This window comes from Nicotiana tabacum, chromosome 15, assembly GCF_000715075.1.
Source record: "Nicotiana tabacum cultivar K326 chromosome 15, ASM71507v2, whole genome shotgun sequence".
NCBI classification, from domain to species: domain Eukaryota; kingdom Viridiplantae; phylum Streptophyta; class Magnoliopsida; order Solanales; family Solanaceae; genus Nicotiana; species Nicotiana tabacum.
Window position 1 is genome coordinate 97411263 of NC_134094.1, and position 17341 is coordinate 97428603.

Below are 17341 nucleotides of genomic sequence, written 5' to 3' on the forward strand. Positions count from 1 at the left end.
GGAATTTAGTGGGACAATAATTTAAGTTTAAAATATCACCAAATTAAACAAGTATAAATGTTTCATATTAATTTGAACAAAATATAAGAGCTTTTCAAACTAAGCAACAAAGTCATGAAGTGCTCACAAGATTGATAGTGCAAGAAGTGGCATATAGAGGAAGTTTGAGGCCAAAGATAGCTAGGAGATTGAATGATTTGAATTTTTATCCTTAGAATAGTGAGTTACTGAGAAAGTGAGGCATATGTAGGCTTTTGGCTTCTGTTACTTGGGACCTCTGTCCAAGTTTCAGTTTTGTTTTAAAACCAAACAATATAGTTATTAGTTATTGAAAAAGTTGCTCCAATCCATACACAATTAGAGTGTATAAGTTCAAACATATATGTACATATGCCTAGTTTTTATTGCTATCGCAAGCGCGGAAAGAACATTATCATCAATGAAATACATCAAAAAAGATCTACGTAATAGGATGGATGGTGATTTTTTAAATGATTGTTTAGTTTGTTATATAAAACGTAAAATATTCAAAATTGTAAGTAATTATGCTATTATCAATAGTTTTCAAAGTATGAAAACTTGTCCATCGAAATGTAATTTCATAGACAATATAAAGGTTATGTATAATTAGGGTATCCCTCTAATTTAATCCAAACGTGTGTCCGCGTGCTCTTTTTTTTTTTTTTTTTCTTTTCCGTTTTTAATGGTCTAACCATATATGACAGAGTAAAACATTCCAAAATTGGATTTGAAAAGTCAAAACTTGCAAATTTGTGATTATTAGGGTTTGTTGGTTGGAGAGAGATTAACTGAGCCCTAAGCTCAGCTCAAAGAGAGAGAAATAGAGAGAGAAGCCTCCAACCTAACAAACCCTAAGATTTGTATGACAACAAATCAAGAAATTCTTGGGGCATTTAAAAAACATATTATTTGGAGCTCTTAGCTTTTGTGATTGCAATTATCATCTATAAAGGTGCAATCTTTGAACCCTTCTTCTTTGTTTTTATTATGGGTCTCTGCTCAACAGTCTAATCTGATTATTATTATTTTTATTTTAAATTTGTGGATGAAAACGCTTGAGTTTGTGTGACTCTTGTGTTCCTGTTTTGTGGGTGTTTACCTCCTGCTTTTATTGTACATAAAGATGCAAACTTTGAATCCCTATTATGTTTAGGCTATTGGTGGTTTGAAAGTACTCCTGTCTATGTGAGCTTCACATTGCTGGCCCGGGACGCCAATTTTTTTTTTTTTTTTTGGGGGGGGGGGGGGGTGGTGGGGGATGTATCCCCAAATTATTGATTATTGGAATGAAACATGCCGAAATAGAGGGAGAGGATATAGAGACTTTATATAGGCGATCCCACGAGATTGATTTTGGAGGGGAGATCTTGTAGTTATTGGTGGTTTGAAAGTATATTATAGGTTAAATATCAACTACCTAATCCAACTACAACTTGTTGCGCTCCTGCTACTAAGAAATTCAACAGTCCCAATTTATTGGACACGAATAGAGCGTAATGGATAGTGTATTCATATAAACAATTTCAACTGATTTGGCATTGAGGCTTATTTATTGATGTTTTGGTTCTTTACTTCTCTCTAAGAGTGGGCTGTGAATTTAGATGAATAAGCAATAGTTTCTTCATGCTCCTTTTTCCTAGAAAAAAAATAGTTGGTGAGTTTTTGTGCGGCTCTTCTTGACTAGTTTTAACTTAATATGAGATCAAAGGAACAATTGTCGTGCTCGTCTTGGACCTTGTCGTGCCTATTTGGGCTGGTTAGGACTTAGGCTCATGCAATGCCGGCATCAACGAGGAATGCTACTAAAAGAATATCAGATCAAAGGAGACTCTTTTAATATTACCTACATATGCACTAATGTTTATTGCCTCCAAGTACAGTTGTTCTCCCAAGTTTATTTTTTCATGGTTTCTTTCTCATGATATTCTCTTTCATGTTCTGTAGGTTTCTGGGTTCTCAAAAGTTATATTGGAGAAGGGAGGTAGTGAATGAATTGATGTTTGTTAATAAATGTACTGAGCGTAATGATAGTTCTTGTGTATAGTGGTGGTGGTGGTTGTGTTTTTTCCTATAAAGAGGTGCAAGAAAATCAGCTGTGGTTGATAAGCCGACATGCCGAGTAATTATCTTTTCAGATTAAGCCGTGCAGCTAGGCAGGGACTCCAGAAATCTATTTCTGGGCAAGAAAGTGGGCTCCAGGACTCAGTAGAGATTTTGGTTGGCCAAGGGAGATTGTTGTTGGGCAATTCAAAGAGCTTCTATTCCATACCATTTGCAAGATCAACTGACCTAAATGTGTTTGTGCGGCCTGGAACTTTAGCTGCCACACAGGCAAATTTGCATATAGTCAACCAGAAAAAGAATCTTTCTGTAGTTGGATCTATTTCTCGTGCAATTTCTATTCCGTCTGTATCAGGGCCTGCATTTCAGGTCTGTGGCTATCACATTGATCGCTTGATATCTGAGCCTACTCAAGGTTTGTTGGACACTAAGTATCACAAAGCACCTATGGAGATCTGTGGTTCAAGAATTTTTCCGCCTGGCTGTTCCTCAAGTAAAATGGCTTCAAGGCATCTCAATTCTGTTTTGGCTGTTAATAGTCCTGTTACTTCTTATAGCAATAGAAGCTTTAATTGTAGAAAAACCAGCATGAGTTTGAGAAATAAAAATCAGCCCAACAACTTCTTACTTTACGGATACTTCGCATACAATGTAGCAAAGAGAAAGGGAAATTCTAATCTATATGAAGGTTTTGGATTGGCGGGGTTCCACACTTCATCACCTGCTTGTTCCCCTGCGGGCACTGCTCCTGATGTGTCCTTTGGTAACTCTACATGCGAGGTGCAGCTTTCAAGTTCAGCAGATTCTTCCGAACAGTATGTTTCCTTACATAACTTTGATATTCTTATTCAACTAGCTGAAATTCATGTAGCTGAACTTTTCAGTGCTGATTATGCACTGACATTTAAAAAGAAAAAGATAATATGTGAACTACAGATGTCTACGGCAATATTAATGACTTGAACACTACCCTTAGTACATAGAAACTTAAAACATTTTGTGGTTAAATAACTTTGAGGAAATTGTGTGAGTTGTGATTCTAATCATTTGCGTTCTTTAACGAAATTGTGCGATTTGAGCTCCTAATTATATGCGTTTAAAATTTAATTTCAAGAGCTCAAATGGAGGTATTAGCATGTGACTTCCTTCAGAGGTTGTCTTGTTAGGATGTGTGGAGCTAGTTCAACCAAACCTCCAACCCTGTTTGCATATCTCCTCAAACTCTTCCCGTCCCGGAGTATAGTTTTTAGACGTCCTTCGTGAATTTAGTTTCTTACATCCAAATATTAATGCCAGAAGAAAATTCAAGAACTGAAAGGGTTGAGAAATATTGCCTCCTTACGGACTTTACACCTAACCTAAATTAAGAAATGAAAGAAGTCATTTGTTAGCTTGTACCTTTTGGGATAATATTTTCTTTTATTCGCCTGTGCTCAGTGTTATTAAAAGCTATTGCTTTGTCACTTAAAGCGATAAAGCGATGCGAAGCTAGTGGTTTCGCTTTATAGGTGAAGCCATGCACTTCATAAATGTGTGCCCGTCAAATAATGATGCGCAAGGTGATCCTAGCGAGAAGATGACAGTTCTTTGAATTTCATCTTTTGGGGATGGACTTATATTGAGATTACTGTACATTGGATACTGAAATTAGTTATATTAATTACAATTTGATCATTATAGTACTAAATTCATAGATGCTTGGTATTTTCTAATGTTGTAAATGTGCGCTTCACTTCTCGCTTTTCGCTTCAAGTCCCTTGGACCTTATCTCTTTTTTAAGCTTTTCTCTTTTAAAAACACTTCCCGTGCTTCATAACTATATATGCCAATGTCAAACTCTGTAAATGAAAAAAAAAGAGCAAAAAAATGCTATCGAAGACCTATTAAAATATTGAATGTGCAAGTAGCTTGGTCCCTACTAGCTTGGAATTGAGGCATTGATGTTATTAGAATATTAGATGCTTAATTTAATTTATCTACCACCATGAGCAAAGCTACTAGATGATTTCAGGGTAGGTACTCGAGTAAAAATATATAACAAAAATTATCATGTAAGTTTCTCAAGGCTAGCAACTGGTGTGGGAAGCTTTTGTCTTGTTCAGTTGTTCGAAACCTTTTGTTAAGCTGTCATCTATCTCTCTGGAAGAATCGTTGGGTTTATTTCAGCTCACTAAATGAGAACTTGTGACTAATTTGGAAAGAGGAAACTGTGACTTATACCTTTTGCTATAGAGGGCCAAGTTTTTTGCTTAGTCATTATGCAGATCTGGAGCATATTACGTATTCCCTCCTTGGTGGCCTGTAGACCATTTATCAAAAAATAATTACAGGCAGCTTATTTACTTTACATTGAATTGGGAAGTTTTTCTTTTCAGCTGTATTGTTTCATTTGTCCAATTGTAGGAATATCCACATTGACAGAACCCTGAAGCTAAACTCAGGATCATGTTACCTGCCCCATCCTGACAAAGAAGAAACAGGTGGAGAGGATGCTCATTTTATTTGTGGTGATGAACAAGCAATTGGTGTAGCTGATGGTGTTGGTGGTTGGGCTGATCTTGGTGTTGATGCTGGGCAGTATGCACGAGAGCTCATGTCTAACTCAGTAACTGCGATTCAAGATGAACCAAAACGTTCAGTGGACCCAGCCAGGGTCCTCGATAAAGCTTATACATGCACAAAAGCCAAAGGTTCCTCAACTGCCTGTATAATCGCCCTTACAGATCAGGTACATGTGCAATTCTAGATCTTCTATTCTAATTCATGAAGCTTGGACTTTAGAAATAGGTGCCTTGCGGGTTTGAGCTTGGCCGTTGATTCATTGGTGTCTTCAGATGCTGAGGATTCTTTTAATTTGATGTTTCCCTTATACGCCAGACTTCTCAGACATTTTAGTAATGTATATAACTAGGTGCACAGAACTTTCTTCTAGTCTTATGATTAAAACAGGGAATAAAAGATTAATATGGTAACTTTGGAAGGCAGTTAAAACTTATAAAAAGAAAAATGAATCTAGAACTTAACATCATTAAGTTAACTTATCATTTTTCCTCTTTCCAGGGCCTGCATGCCATTAATTTAGGAGACAGTGGATTTATGGTGGTTAGAGATGGATGTACTGTTTTCAGATCCCCTGTGCAGCAGCATGATTTCAATTTCACATATCAACTAGAGAGCGGTAACTCTGGTGACTTACCAAGCTCTGGAGAGGTCAGTAGTGCCCCCTTTTCCTTAATGTAGAACTCGTGTGGTAATGTAGAACTTGGTTTAGAGCTTCCGTTTTTTCCAAAATCTGGACAATATTTTTAATACTCAAATAAAAGATAATTTTTTTTTGAAACTTACTCAAATAAAAGATATTTCAGAAGCCTTTTTTATTGTGTTGTTCTTTGTTGACTGTTCTATGTCATTCAGAGAGCAAAGAGTTGGGGTTCAGGTGATGTTTTTAGATTGTTCTCTTACAGTTTTGTACAATAATTTTTTTGTTAAACATAATATGGAGAAAAACCTTTTCAATTGTGTTCAAATGCATTCCCTCATGGTTTACTCGTAGAGGTGAATCTTGAGAAGTGTACCATGCTTTAGAAATCTGTTATTCTGTTTTTAGACTTCTTAGCTAAAATTGCCTCGCGGTTCTTGTCCTCTATTTTTGTTTCTTAGTTTTGACAAATGCCACTTCTTTTCAGTTATTGACCAGAACTATATTGATCGTCTTGTAATCACTATATTTGTATCACAGTTCTCTCTTAATCTGAATGACTTGCCTGTGTTGCAGGTGTTCAAAATACCGGTGGCACCAGGAGATGTTATAATAGCTGGTACTGATGGGTTGTTTGACAATTTGTACAACAATGATATTACTGCAATTGTGGTTCATGCAACAAGAGCTGGCTTAGGGCCACAGGTGACAGCTCAAAAGATAGCTGCTTTGGCTCGGCAAAGAGCACAGGATAAAAACAGGCAGACTCCTTTCTCTGCTGCAGCCCAAGAAGCTGGGTTCCGTTACTATGGCGGGAAGCTGGACGATATAACTGTGGTTGTCTCCTACATAAGCAGTGACAGAAATGTATGAGCACTTTGTATATCCGCCACCACCCCTTCTTTTAATCTCCATAGCTTGCAGGTCTTAGGTTCTTTATTTGCCTACATTTGTTCAATTTTTTTGCATGGACATGTCGTCCGTCAGTTCAGTTTAGCACTGGATATGCTTAATTGTTCTATCATATTCTACACTAAACAGCTTTGTCAACCTTTCAAACACAGACCCTACTTCATTTTTCTCTCTAAATATAACTTTACTACCTGTGGAGGGTGCTGTATCTTGTTTCAGTACCCCAAGTTTCCGTTAAAATTTACCTTATCAACAAAAAGAAAATCCCCAAAAGTTTCCTTTTAAAAACATTGCCTCATGCCTATGTTGCCCCTACTCTTCATTTAAGTTTGTCTTCATTCTGACATTCCCTATGGAGCATATCATTTTAATACTTTGATGACATCTGTAGTGCGCAATTGGTATTGGTTTTATAAGGCTCAATTATTACGATATTGTTACTATTTTGATTGATCTAAGTTTTTTCTTAAAAAAATTATGTTTTTTAATATAAATTATTTTATTTCCTAGTTTCTACTCTTTCCTATCATTGTTTTACAAAAACCTTCATCCATGTTAACATATTATTCAATATAGCGTCACTTATCAAACCACTGCTGTGAAGCACCTTTGAACTTAAAGAATCTCAGTATGTTACAATTTAAATTTAGGCAGTTGATAGTGCTTTTCTCATAGTTACTTTTGATTTTTCGTCCTGTATTCTGGTTCGAATTGATTGGTTATGTAGGTTATATTCTTATACTTTATCAAAAGGTTTGTTTTTATGTTGCTCAAGTCCATTTCCTTTTTCAAAGTAGAAGCTGAAGCTTACTTTTGTGTACGATTTTATGGAAAATGGAAACTGATGTTTTTTTTAACCTGTTATGTGCAGGAAAGATCCAATGGCTTACAGATGTAGTTGAGAGCTTTCATACTTGCTTTGAAACGCTTGGCTTGGGGGCACATGTTTTAAGCTCCATTTAAAGGGGATGTCAAACCTTGCATAATATCGTGTGAATGTGTCGAATATCACTTTTGATTTACTTGTTTCTTGGCAATTTACCCCCTCTTTCAAACTTCATGGACCTCACCCAAAAAAGGTAGATCGCGAACCTCTCCCTCTTTCTCTCTCCCTCCCCGCTTAGGGGAAGATCATGAGTACTGATCATGTATATGGAATAGGTGTTAGACAGAAAGGTGCTCCTATGGTGCTTGATATAGGAATTGTCTTTCTGGAAATATGTTGGTTTCCATAGAATGCTAGCTAGGACACATTAACTTGCAGAATTAAGCTTTCTTGAATTCTTTGGAACTGAATTCTTGTCATCTTCCTATTGTAATAATTCTTTGGACATGATTTTCCCACTGGCTGTAAATAGACGAGCATTTTCGTTTTTCCTGTGTTTCTTTTTTGTTTATTTGGTTGACTTGTTTGAGGTTGAGCTAGTCGAAATTTTAATTTTGTAAAATCTCTGAGCTGGTCTAACTTTGTAGTGATTATCTTTATACTGATAATTTGAATCTGGTCTTTGAAGATCAAATATTGATATTCCAACATGCTAATATTTGAGTAGAGAGGAAATTATGAGATAGGTCGCTACACCTTGTATATATTTTTCAACCATGAAAACTTAAGTTGTGTTAAAGTTTGCTATCAGTTACAACAACAAATCGGTACTGCGCTTCAGTAACGTCTAACGTGCTGTCGAAGTGGCTGTTGATCTAAACCAGGACTTTAGCACCAGTTCTATGTGGCCTTATAGTAATTCATTGTTGTTGGATTGTATAAATCATTTTATCTAAAAGTTTAAATCGTTATAGAGCAATATTATTTATTTATTTTTGGCCGGTTAATGTAATTCCCGTTTGCTGTGAAGTCCGTGACTTCATTTTCCTGCACCCTTCTATATCTTGTGTTTTTTAAGAGTTTATTAATCTTTCTTTGTTGGAATGAGACTATTTGACATAGAGGACTAATAGCAGGATAAAGTAATTGAATCTGTTAAGAGGTAACAGATATACTTAAATTTACTGACAATCAATTAAGAGATAGATATACTTAAATTAATTTTCATAACATTAAACTGAGATGAACTTAAATGCAGCTCTTTGTAATTAATAAAAGCATTTTAATGAGTTACCAAAAAAAATGCAGCGAGATGGACATTATGACCTTAGATTTGACATAAACTCTACAGTTTACTTAACCAAGAAATGTAGGAGTGTACATCAGGGTCGATAATATTACAATATTTTTGTGTGAAAGAGTGCTCGTCTTATTTTCTTTTAAATAATATGAACTGATGTTACCTATGTAGGATCAAAATACTTTACAAGGACAATGGTTCGTTATTTCATACCTAACTACGTCTAAGTCACAATCTGCATCAAGTTTTTTCGAGTAGTAGATTTCTTAGATTTAATAAACAAAAGTTAATTTTAAGTATAATCTTAAACTCCCCCCCAGGTAAATGAGTAACATGTTTAGCAGCATGAACGATTGAAAATAATCCTCAAATAAGACCTGATAAATTATTACTAGAAAAAAAATGTATAAGCTTATAAACAATTAAAAAATCTCAAAAATCCCTTATTATGAGTATGACTAATCACTTCATTAAAATCATAATAAAATCAGTCAACAGGATTATGTTACTACTATTCTCGCCATAAAAAAGAATAGTGTAGAGTAAGCACAAGTGTCAGTACATGTAATTTTTTTGTGTGTAAATTCTGGTATTAATATTTTAAGTAAGCTGTGTATTTAAAAACTATATATACGAGTTTTATTTGTAGTTAAATATCTTTACAAAAATCGTAGTCACCATAAAACTATTTGACTTTGCAACCTTTCTTTTAAATGCAAGAGCTCCAAAAGTTAAAGTGGTCATTCTCAGTCACAAACAACACTGTCCGCTACTCCATACAATAAGTCTTTCCACTACTTGACTTTAACCTTTGCTCTCTGTATAAAAAATGGAGTTTCGTAGACTTTGATTCATTTCACGAATCAATCAAACACCACAAATTTGCAACTTTTTTGGGTCTGGAGTTTTGATCTTTTCAGCTAAATGGAGGCTCATAGTGAAAAGTGCGACCAATATGTAGGAAGATCAAGAATTGCTGCAGCAACTGTAATTGGTGTTCTTGTGGGATGTGTCTTTGCTTTCTTTTATCCCTATGGGTTCTTTTCTCTTGATCCACAAGCTCAAACTCGGACTCTTTCTAAATATAGTGTTTTGGTAAGTGTCTCTGCACATATTTCTCTGCTACTTATATGCTAGCTCTACAGCTAACGTTTACAACATGCAAAATATATTTTACATCAGATGCTTTTTTTTATCTACTTTTTGTTTGAGGTGGGAGACGGAGTTACAACGGGTTGGAAAATTTTCACTTTGTTTTTTTTCATGCTTTAGAGAATTAATTAATTCCTTAAAAAGACAGACATAATACATAGACGATCACCTAATTTTGTCCTGGTTTATCATCTAGATAGCTAAAATAGGAGTTGGAGACATATTGAACGCCTTGTGTTATCGCAAATATATTCCTACAATTTCTACATATGACATTTGATATAATTAATGGCCATAATGTCATTTGATGAGTGTTGAACTAGCTTAATTGTTGAAATTTAATTCATAGGTAGAGTAGTGGTCATGTGAATCCACGGATTGGATAAACATGTTGAGATCATACATTAGGAGGTTATCGGCAAAGAATGCAGAGTTGCAGAAGCAGGTAAGAGAGCTAACTGAAAAACTTCAGATGGCTGAGCAGGGAAAATGTCGTGCCGAGGAGCAGCCTGTGGTGTTAACTGAACCTAAAAAAGCTGGACCATTTGGCAAAGTCAAGAGTATGAGAACTAACCCGCCTGTCCTTCCTGAGGAATCTGTGAACCCGAGACTAGCTAAGTTATTGGCAGAGGTTGCAGTTGAGAAAGAGGTCATAGTTGTACTTGCCAATTCAAATGTGAAATCAATGCTGGAAGTTTGGTTCACCAGTATAAAAAGGGTGGGTGTCCCCAATTATCTGGTCGTCAAAACGCAGTCTCTGTTTACAAGAGAGATCCTGATGAGAATGTTGATTTTATTGGCAAAACTGGAAGTAACCAAGCTGTGTCAGGTCTAAACTCTAAAGTTCCGTATTCTGAGAGAGTTCTTGCAGCTTGGTTGTAGTGTCTTGCTTTCTGATCTTGACATTGTGTATCTGCAAAATCCATTTGATTATCTATACCGGGATTCAGACGTAGAGTCAATGTCAGATGGTCACAATAACATAACAGCTTATGGTTACAACGACGTTTTTGATGAACCTGATATGGGTTGGGGTCGATACGTTCATACAATGAGAATATGGGTGTACAATTCTGGTTTCTTTTATATCCGACCAACCATTCCTGCATTTGAGCTCTTGGATCGCGTTGCTGATAGGCTTACTCAGGAGCCAAATTCTTGGGACCAGGCTGTTTTCAATGAAGAGTTAGCCTTTCCATCGCATCCTGGATACATTGGGCTGTTGAGGTTTTTTATTTAAGATGAAATAGTCTTAAAATGAGGGTGAATGAGAAATGGAGGGAAAAATAAAATTTTTAATTAAAATTTTAAGTTTTCCCCTCTTGACAATGAGACATTGTCCTATATTGGAAGAGGAAAAGATTTTTGGTGGGTATATATATAATTGTTCTTCTTGTAGCTCTTAAAGAGTTAAGAAGAAAGCAAGCCTCGCGCCGTCATCATCGTCGCTCGGCTCGGATTCGGATTCGGTCAAATGATCGATTGATTAATTTTTTGGACTAAATTTATTTGTTAATAGTAAATATTAACGTAAGATTATCCGCATTTGTAACGGATATGTTCAAATCCGTATATTGACCACTGCATTTGTAACGGCTTGTCGATGTTTGTGTCATTCTTTTACAGAAAAAATGACGACTGAAAGCGAAAACCAAGCTATTCCGACGGTGACTGCCAACGCATCGACAAGCCGAATACCGGTGTTGGCACCGGCAGAAAAATCCGAAAAATTTTTCGGGATTGATTTCAAGCGCTGGCAGCAGAAGATGTTCTTCTACTTAACTATGTTATGTCTACAGAAGTTCATCAAGGAAGATGTTCCTAATCTGCCAGATAAAACTCCAGAGAATGAACGCTTTATCGTGATTGAAGCGCGGAAGCATTCTGATTTTTTATGCAAGGATTATATTCTTAGCGGACTGGATGATAATCTGTATAATGTATACAGTGGCGTGGAGACGTCAAAAGAATTGTGGAATGTGCTTGAAAAGAAATATAAAACTGAAGATGCCGGGATGAAGAAATTCGTTGCCGCAAAATTTTTGGACTACAAAATGGTAAATAGCAAGTCTGTTATTACCTAAGTTCAGGAATTGCAAGTGATTATTCATGATCTACTTGCTGAATGTCTTGTCATCAATGAAGCATTCCAAGTAGCAACAATGATTGAGAAGTTGCCTCCATTGTGGAAGGACTTCAAAAATTATTTGAAACACAAACGAAAGGAAATATCCCTTGAAGATCTCATTGTTCGATTGAGAATCGAAAAGGACAATAAAGCTGCTGAAAGGAGAGGCCGTGGAAATTCAACAATAATGGGAGCAAATATTATTGAAGATAACAAAAAGAGGAAGAAGGCTTCTGGTCTGAAATACAACCCAAGCAAGAAGCGGTTCAGTGGAAACTGCTACAACTGTGGAAAAATCAGACACAAATCTACGGAGTGTCGTGCTCCGAAGAAAGACAAAAAAAGGGGTCAAGCAAACATGGTAGTAAAGCATGATGATGTTGATAACTTGTGTGCCATGCTTTCTGAATGTAACTTGGTGGGAAATCCTAAACTGTGGTGGTTTGATTCTGGAGCCACACGCCATGTTTGTGCAGTTAGAGAAGCTTTTGCTACTTATGCTCCTGCTGGACCCGGAGAGACAGTTTATATGGGAAATGCTTCAACAGCAAAAGTTAAAGGATATGGGAAGATATTTCTGAAAATGACTTCTGGCAAGGTCATGACTTTGAACAATGTCCTTCATGTTCCCGAAATGAGAAAGAATTTAGTCTCTACTGGACTTCTTGTTAAGCACAGTTTTAAGTGCATTTTTGTATCCAACAAGGTTGTCATAAGTAAGAATGAAATATTTGTAGGAAAATGTTACCTCACCTAGGGCCTTTTCAATCTAAATGTAATGGTTGTGGAAAACAATAATAATATTTCAGCTTCTTCTTACTTACTTGAGTCAAATGATTTATGGCATGTACGTTTGGGTTATGTCAATTATAAAACCTTGCGGAAAATGATTAACTTGAAAGTACTGCCTAAGTTTGAATGCGAAAAATCAAAATGTCAAACATGTGTGGAATCTAAGTATGTTAAAAATCCTTATAATTCAGTTGAAAAAAATTCAAATCCTTTAGACTTAATTCATACAGATATTTGTGACATGAAGTCAATACCATCTCGCGGTGGAAAGAAGTATTTCATAACTTTTATTGACGATGGTACTCGATATTGCTATGTTTACTTACTGAATAATAAAGATGAAGCAATAGATGCATTCGGACAATACAAAAATGAAGTTGAAACGCAACTTAACAAGAAAGTAAAAATGATAAGAAGTGATATGGGTGGTGAATATGAATCTCCTTTTGAAGAAATATGTTTAGAATATGGAATTATTCATCAAACAACAGCCCCTTACACGCCCCAATCTAATGGGATTGCGGAAAGAAAGAATCGCACATTAAAGGAGATGATGAACGCGTTGTTGATAAGTTCTGGTTTGCCACAGAACTTGTGGGGGAAGCCATTCTTACGGCTAATCGAATATTAAATCGAGTGCCCCATAGCAAAACACAATCCATTCCATATGAAAAATAGAAAGGAAGGAAGCCCAACTTGAATTATTTTAAAGTATGGGGGTGTTTGGCAAAAGTGCAAGTTCCTAAACCCAAAAGGGTAAAGATAGGATCGAAAACCGTTGATTGTGTTTTCATAGGATATGCGACAAGTAGTAAAGCATATCGATTTCTGGTTCATAAATCAAAAAATCCCGACATTCATAATAATACGGTTATAGAATCAGATAATGCTGAGTTCTTTAAAAATATATATCCGTATAAAAAGGAATGTGAGTCGTTTGGTGAAGGATCTAAACGACCTCGGGAAGAAATAAAAGAAAGTACATGTAATCAGGAGGATCCAAGACGTAGTAAACATCAAAGAACTTCTACTTCATTTGGACCAGATTTCGTGACTTTCTTATTGGAGAATGAGCCTTAAACATTTAAAGAAGCTATGACTTCTTTGGAATCATTGTTTTGGAAAGTGGCGGTCAATAGTGAAATATAATCCATATTGAATAACCATACATGGGAATTGGTTGATCTTCCTCCTGGAAATAAACCTTTGGGTTCTAAATGGATTTTTAAGAGAAAAATCAAAGATGATAGCACTATTAATAAATTCAAGGCAAGACTCGTAGTCAAAGGGTATAGACAACGAGAAGGTCTAGACTACTTTGATACATACTCTCCAGTTATAAGAATTACGTCCATACAGATGTTAGTAGCATTAACTGTAGTGTATGGTCTTGAAATTCATCAAATGGATGTTAAGACGGCCTTCTTAAATGGAGAGTTGGAGGAAAAAATTTACATGGAACAACCTGAAGGGTTTGTGGTTCCAGGTAAAGAACAGAAGGTATGTAGACTTGTTAAGTCTCTTTACGGACTAAAACAAGTACCCAAACAATGGCATGCGAAATTTGACCAAACAATGTTGTCAAATGATTTTAAGATAAATGAATGTGATAAATGTGTGTACATTAAAAATATTCCAAATCACATAGTCATTGTTTGCCTATATGTGGATGATATGCTGATAATGAGTAATGACATTGCCAACATAAATACTACTAAGCGTATGCTCAATAGCAAGTTTGATATGAAAGACTTGGGAGTTGCTGATTTAATTCTGGGAATTAAGATCCATAAGACTCCTCAAGGTCTGGCATTGTCACAATCTCATTATATTAAGACAGTACTTGAAAAATTCAAGCACTTGGGCTTTAAAGTTGCAAAGACTCCAATTGACGTGAATCTTGCATTAGTAAAGAATAAAGGCCAAAGCATATCACAATTGGATTATGCTCGTGTGTTGGGATGCTTAATGTATATCATGAATTGTACATGATCAGATATAGCTTGTGCTATAAGTAAACTGAGTCGATATACGAGCAATCCAGGCCAATCTCATTGGATGGCAATGAAACGAGTTTTGGGATATTTAGAACATACCCAGAACTTTGACTTACACTACAGTAAATTTCCTGCGGTGATTGAGGGATACTGTGATGCAAATTGGATCACCGGTTCAACTAATTCTAAGTCCACGAGTGGATATGTATTCACTATTGGTGGAGGAGCGGTATCTTGGAAGTCGTCCAAACAAACATGTATTGCCCGCTCTACAATGGAGGCTGAATTCATAACCTTAGATAAAGCCGGTGAAGAAGCTGAATGACTCCGGAATTTCTTGGAAGACATTCCATTTTGGCCCAAATCGTTGGCACCAATATGCATACATTGTGATAGTCAAGCGGCAATTGGAAGGGCTGGGAGCGTTATGTATAACGGTAAATCTCGTCATATACGACGAAGACATAAAACCGTTAGGCAATTACTCTCTAGAGGAATTATCACGATTGACTATGTAAAGTCAAGTGATAATGTGTCGGATCCACTTACAAAAGGCCTAACTAGAGAGGTAGTTGAGAAATCATCAAGGGGAATGGGGCTATGGCCGAGAACAAGTCATTGTGGCGGTAACTCTACCTAGAAGACTGGAGATCCCAAGATCTAGGTTCAAGGAGATCAAACAAAGTCATTAATGACGGTTCAACATTGTCAAATAAAATTTTAGTCCGTTCTCGTGATGAGACAATGTTCAGTACCAAGGATAAAGCATTAAGGCTTTTTAATAATTTTTAAATTTGATACGGGGTATATCAAATAGTGTATCTACAGGATGACACATTTAGGAATCACCTATGTAAGTGTGAAGTGTTAGCCGCTTCAAGGAGAACTTTGTAAGGCCAGTTCTCTACGTACTTATGAAACCAGACGGTGTTCATGGCTGAAACGAACACAACAATGAGAACCAAAGATGGTTAAGGGTTGATTGTGTGACTTATGGTTGTCTAGGTATACACCAAATATCGACGGTTCAAAGATATCAAATCTACCGATTGACCGAGTATATCCGACATAAGTTCACTACGGAAAGTTCAAAGGGAAACCTACTTATCCAGATACGATTAATCATTGCTTGCAAATCACACAGTTTTTTCATGCATACTTCCGTGATATAGCCATTCCCCATTCATGTGGGGGATTGTTGAGGTTTTTTATTTAAGATGAAATAGTCTTAAAATGAGGGTGAATGGGAAATGGAGGGAAAAATAAATTTTTTGAGTAAAATTTTAAGTTTTTCCCTCTTGACAATGAGACATTGTCCCATATTGGAAGATGAAAAGATTTTTGGTGGGTATATATATAATTGCTCTTCTTGTAGCTCTTAAAGAGTTAAGAAGAAAGCAAGCCTCGCGCCGTCGTCGTCGCTCGCTCGCTCGGCTCGGCTTCGGCTTCGGCTTCGGCTTCGGCTTCAGATTCGGATTCGGATTCGGATTAAATATTAACGTAAGATTATCCGCATTTGTAACGGATATGTTCAAATCCGTGTATTGACCACCACCTGTAATAGCAGTCACCTAATGCTCTTCCCACCATGGCCAAGTGCTTGCTCCACAAACAAGCTAGTGCATGCTCCACAATGGAGGGTGGGGGGTCGTTCATTTTCAAAGCTGGCTGCTATAAATATGTGCAACAGCTGTTGAAGAAAGACACACAAAACCAAACTCTCAACTTTGGCTATATATTGCACTCCTTCCTCTCAGCATTTTCATACGATTTTCTGAGTTTCTACTCCTTTGTTCTGCATTGTTTTAACTTCAAACAAAGCAACTGTAAGTGTGATTTGCTACCGAACTTTGTGTTCGCTGAAACACTGGGGTTTGAAGTACCGCTACACCAATGTGTGATTCGTTCTATCCTGAGAGGAAATAATCCATAACCTTGGGTACTAGGAGGAGATTAAATTCCTTAAGGAAACACTGTGAATTCAGTGGGCTCGAATTAATTACTGTTTCATTACGATAACTTATATTTTACAGAATTATTATTTACAAATACAGCAATATTGGCGAGACTAACATGGGCTTTATACTTCCAGGAGAACGATGGATTTCTATCTGTTCATGAATAGCAAGGTCCTATTCAAAACTGTACGAAAGGATTCGAAATTGAAGAAGTTGAAGCCAGTTGTAGTTCATATAAACTATCATCCTGATAAGCTTGACAGAATGAAAGCAGTTGTTGATTACTATGTTAATGGCAAACAGGATGCTCTGGATGTATTTCCAGATGGTTCTGATTTCTGAATAGTAGCTACTGATTACACCTTTTACTGGATCAATGTGTAATATTAACCTGTCTTTTGCTTCTGTTCAAAGTAAGTTTCTTGCCCACACAAATTCAGTGAATAATAATGCAAGTATTCTCTTGTTATGTGGATAATAAATACATGGATACACGTATTCTTATCCCACATTTGTTCCTTACTAAATAATATGTTCTTTTATTCCTACTTATACCGGAATTAGTAATATAGCATTTGGTTTCTGATTTAGCTTAACTTATGGGAGATCAATACTAAACCCAAACACTGTGTTAGTCATATAAAGATTATACTAATTTATGCAGGATTTTATACCAGAAACTAAATTCTGTTCAAGTAAAAAGGTTAAATTTTCTTTAACTTAAAACAAAATGACCCCCCAATTTGTACGTATTGTTTCATAATGTATCGTATTGTATTATACTACTATTATATTGTACTGATGTATACAACATTTGGATGAATTGTATCATTTGCTATCATTTCATAATGTCACACCAACAATATAAAAAATAAACTTATAATATTATAAAGAAAATGTAGATTATTATATAAAAAGGTAGGTAAAAGATAAAATATGATTATTTAATAATAAGGAAAGACAAAATGAGAGGAAAAAATAAGATAACGACACGT

At 36.0% G+C, this 17341-nt stretch overlaps 1 protein-coding gene and 1 pseudogene across 1 annotated transcript; both read left to right on the plus strand.

Annotated features, from left to right (window-relative positions):
* The first annotated feature begins 642 nt into the window (after positions 1-642).
* Positions 643-7567, plus strand: LOC107789364 (putative protein phosphatase 2C 55). Its single transcript, XM_075231030.1, has 6 exons — positions 643-973; positions 1966-2897; positions 4486-4810; positions 5143-5292; positions 5858-6148; positions 7065-7567. The coding sequence occupies exons 2-6, from the start codon at positions 2134-2136 to the stop codon at positions 7089-7091; spliced, it is 1557 nt and encodes a 518-aa protein (XP_075087131.1). The 5' UTR covers positions 643-973; positions 1966-2133; the 3' UTR covers positions 7092-7567.
* A 2241-nt stretch (positions 7568-9808) lies between these two features.
* LOC107789362 (arabinosyltransferase RRA3-like) lies at positions 9809-16782 on the plus strand (annotated as a pseudogene).
* Positions 16783-17341: the final 559 nt, after the last annotated feature.

Coding starts and splice junctions, on each gene's coding strand:
- LOC107789364 (XM_075231030.1), top strand. CDS start 2,134: ATGCCGAGTAATTATCTTTTCAGATTAAGCCGTGCAGCTAGGCAGGGA. Junction 4,811..5,142: donor TAATCGCCCTTACAGATCAG/GTACATGTGCAA, acceptor TCCTCTTTCCAG/GGCCTGCATGCCATTAATTT. Junction 5,293..5,857: donor ACTTACCAAGCTCTGGAGAG/GTCAGTAGTGCC, acceptor CCTGTGTTGCAG/GTGTTCAAAATACCGGTGGC.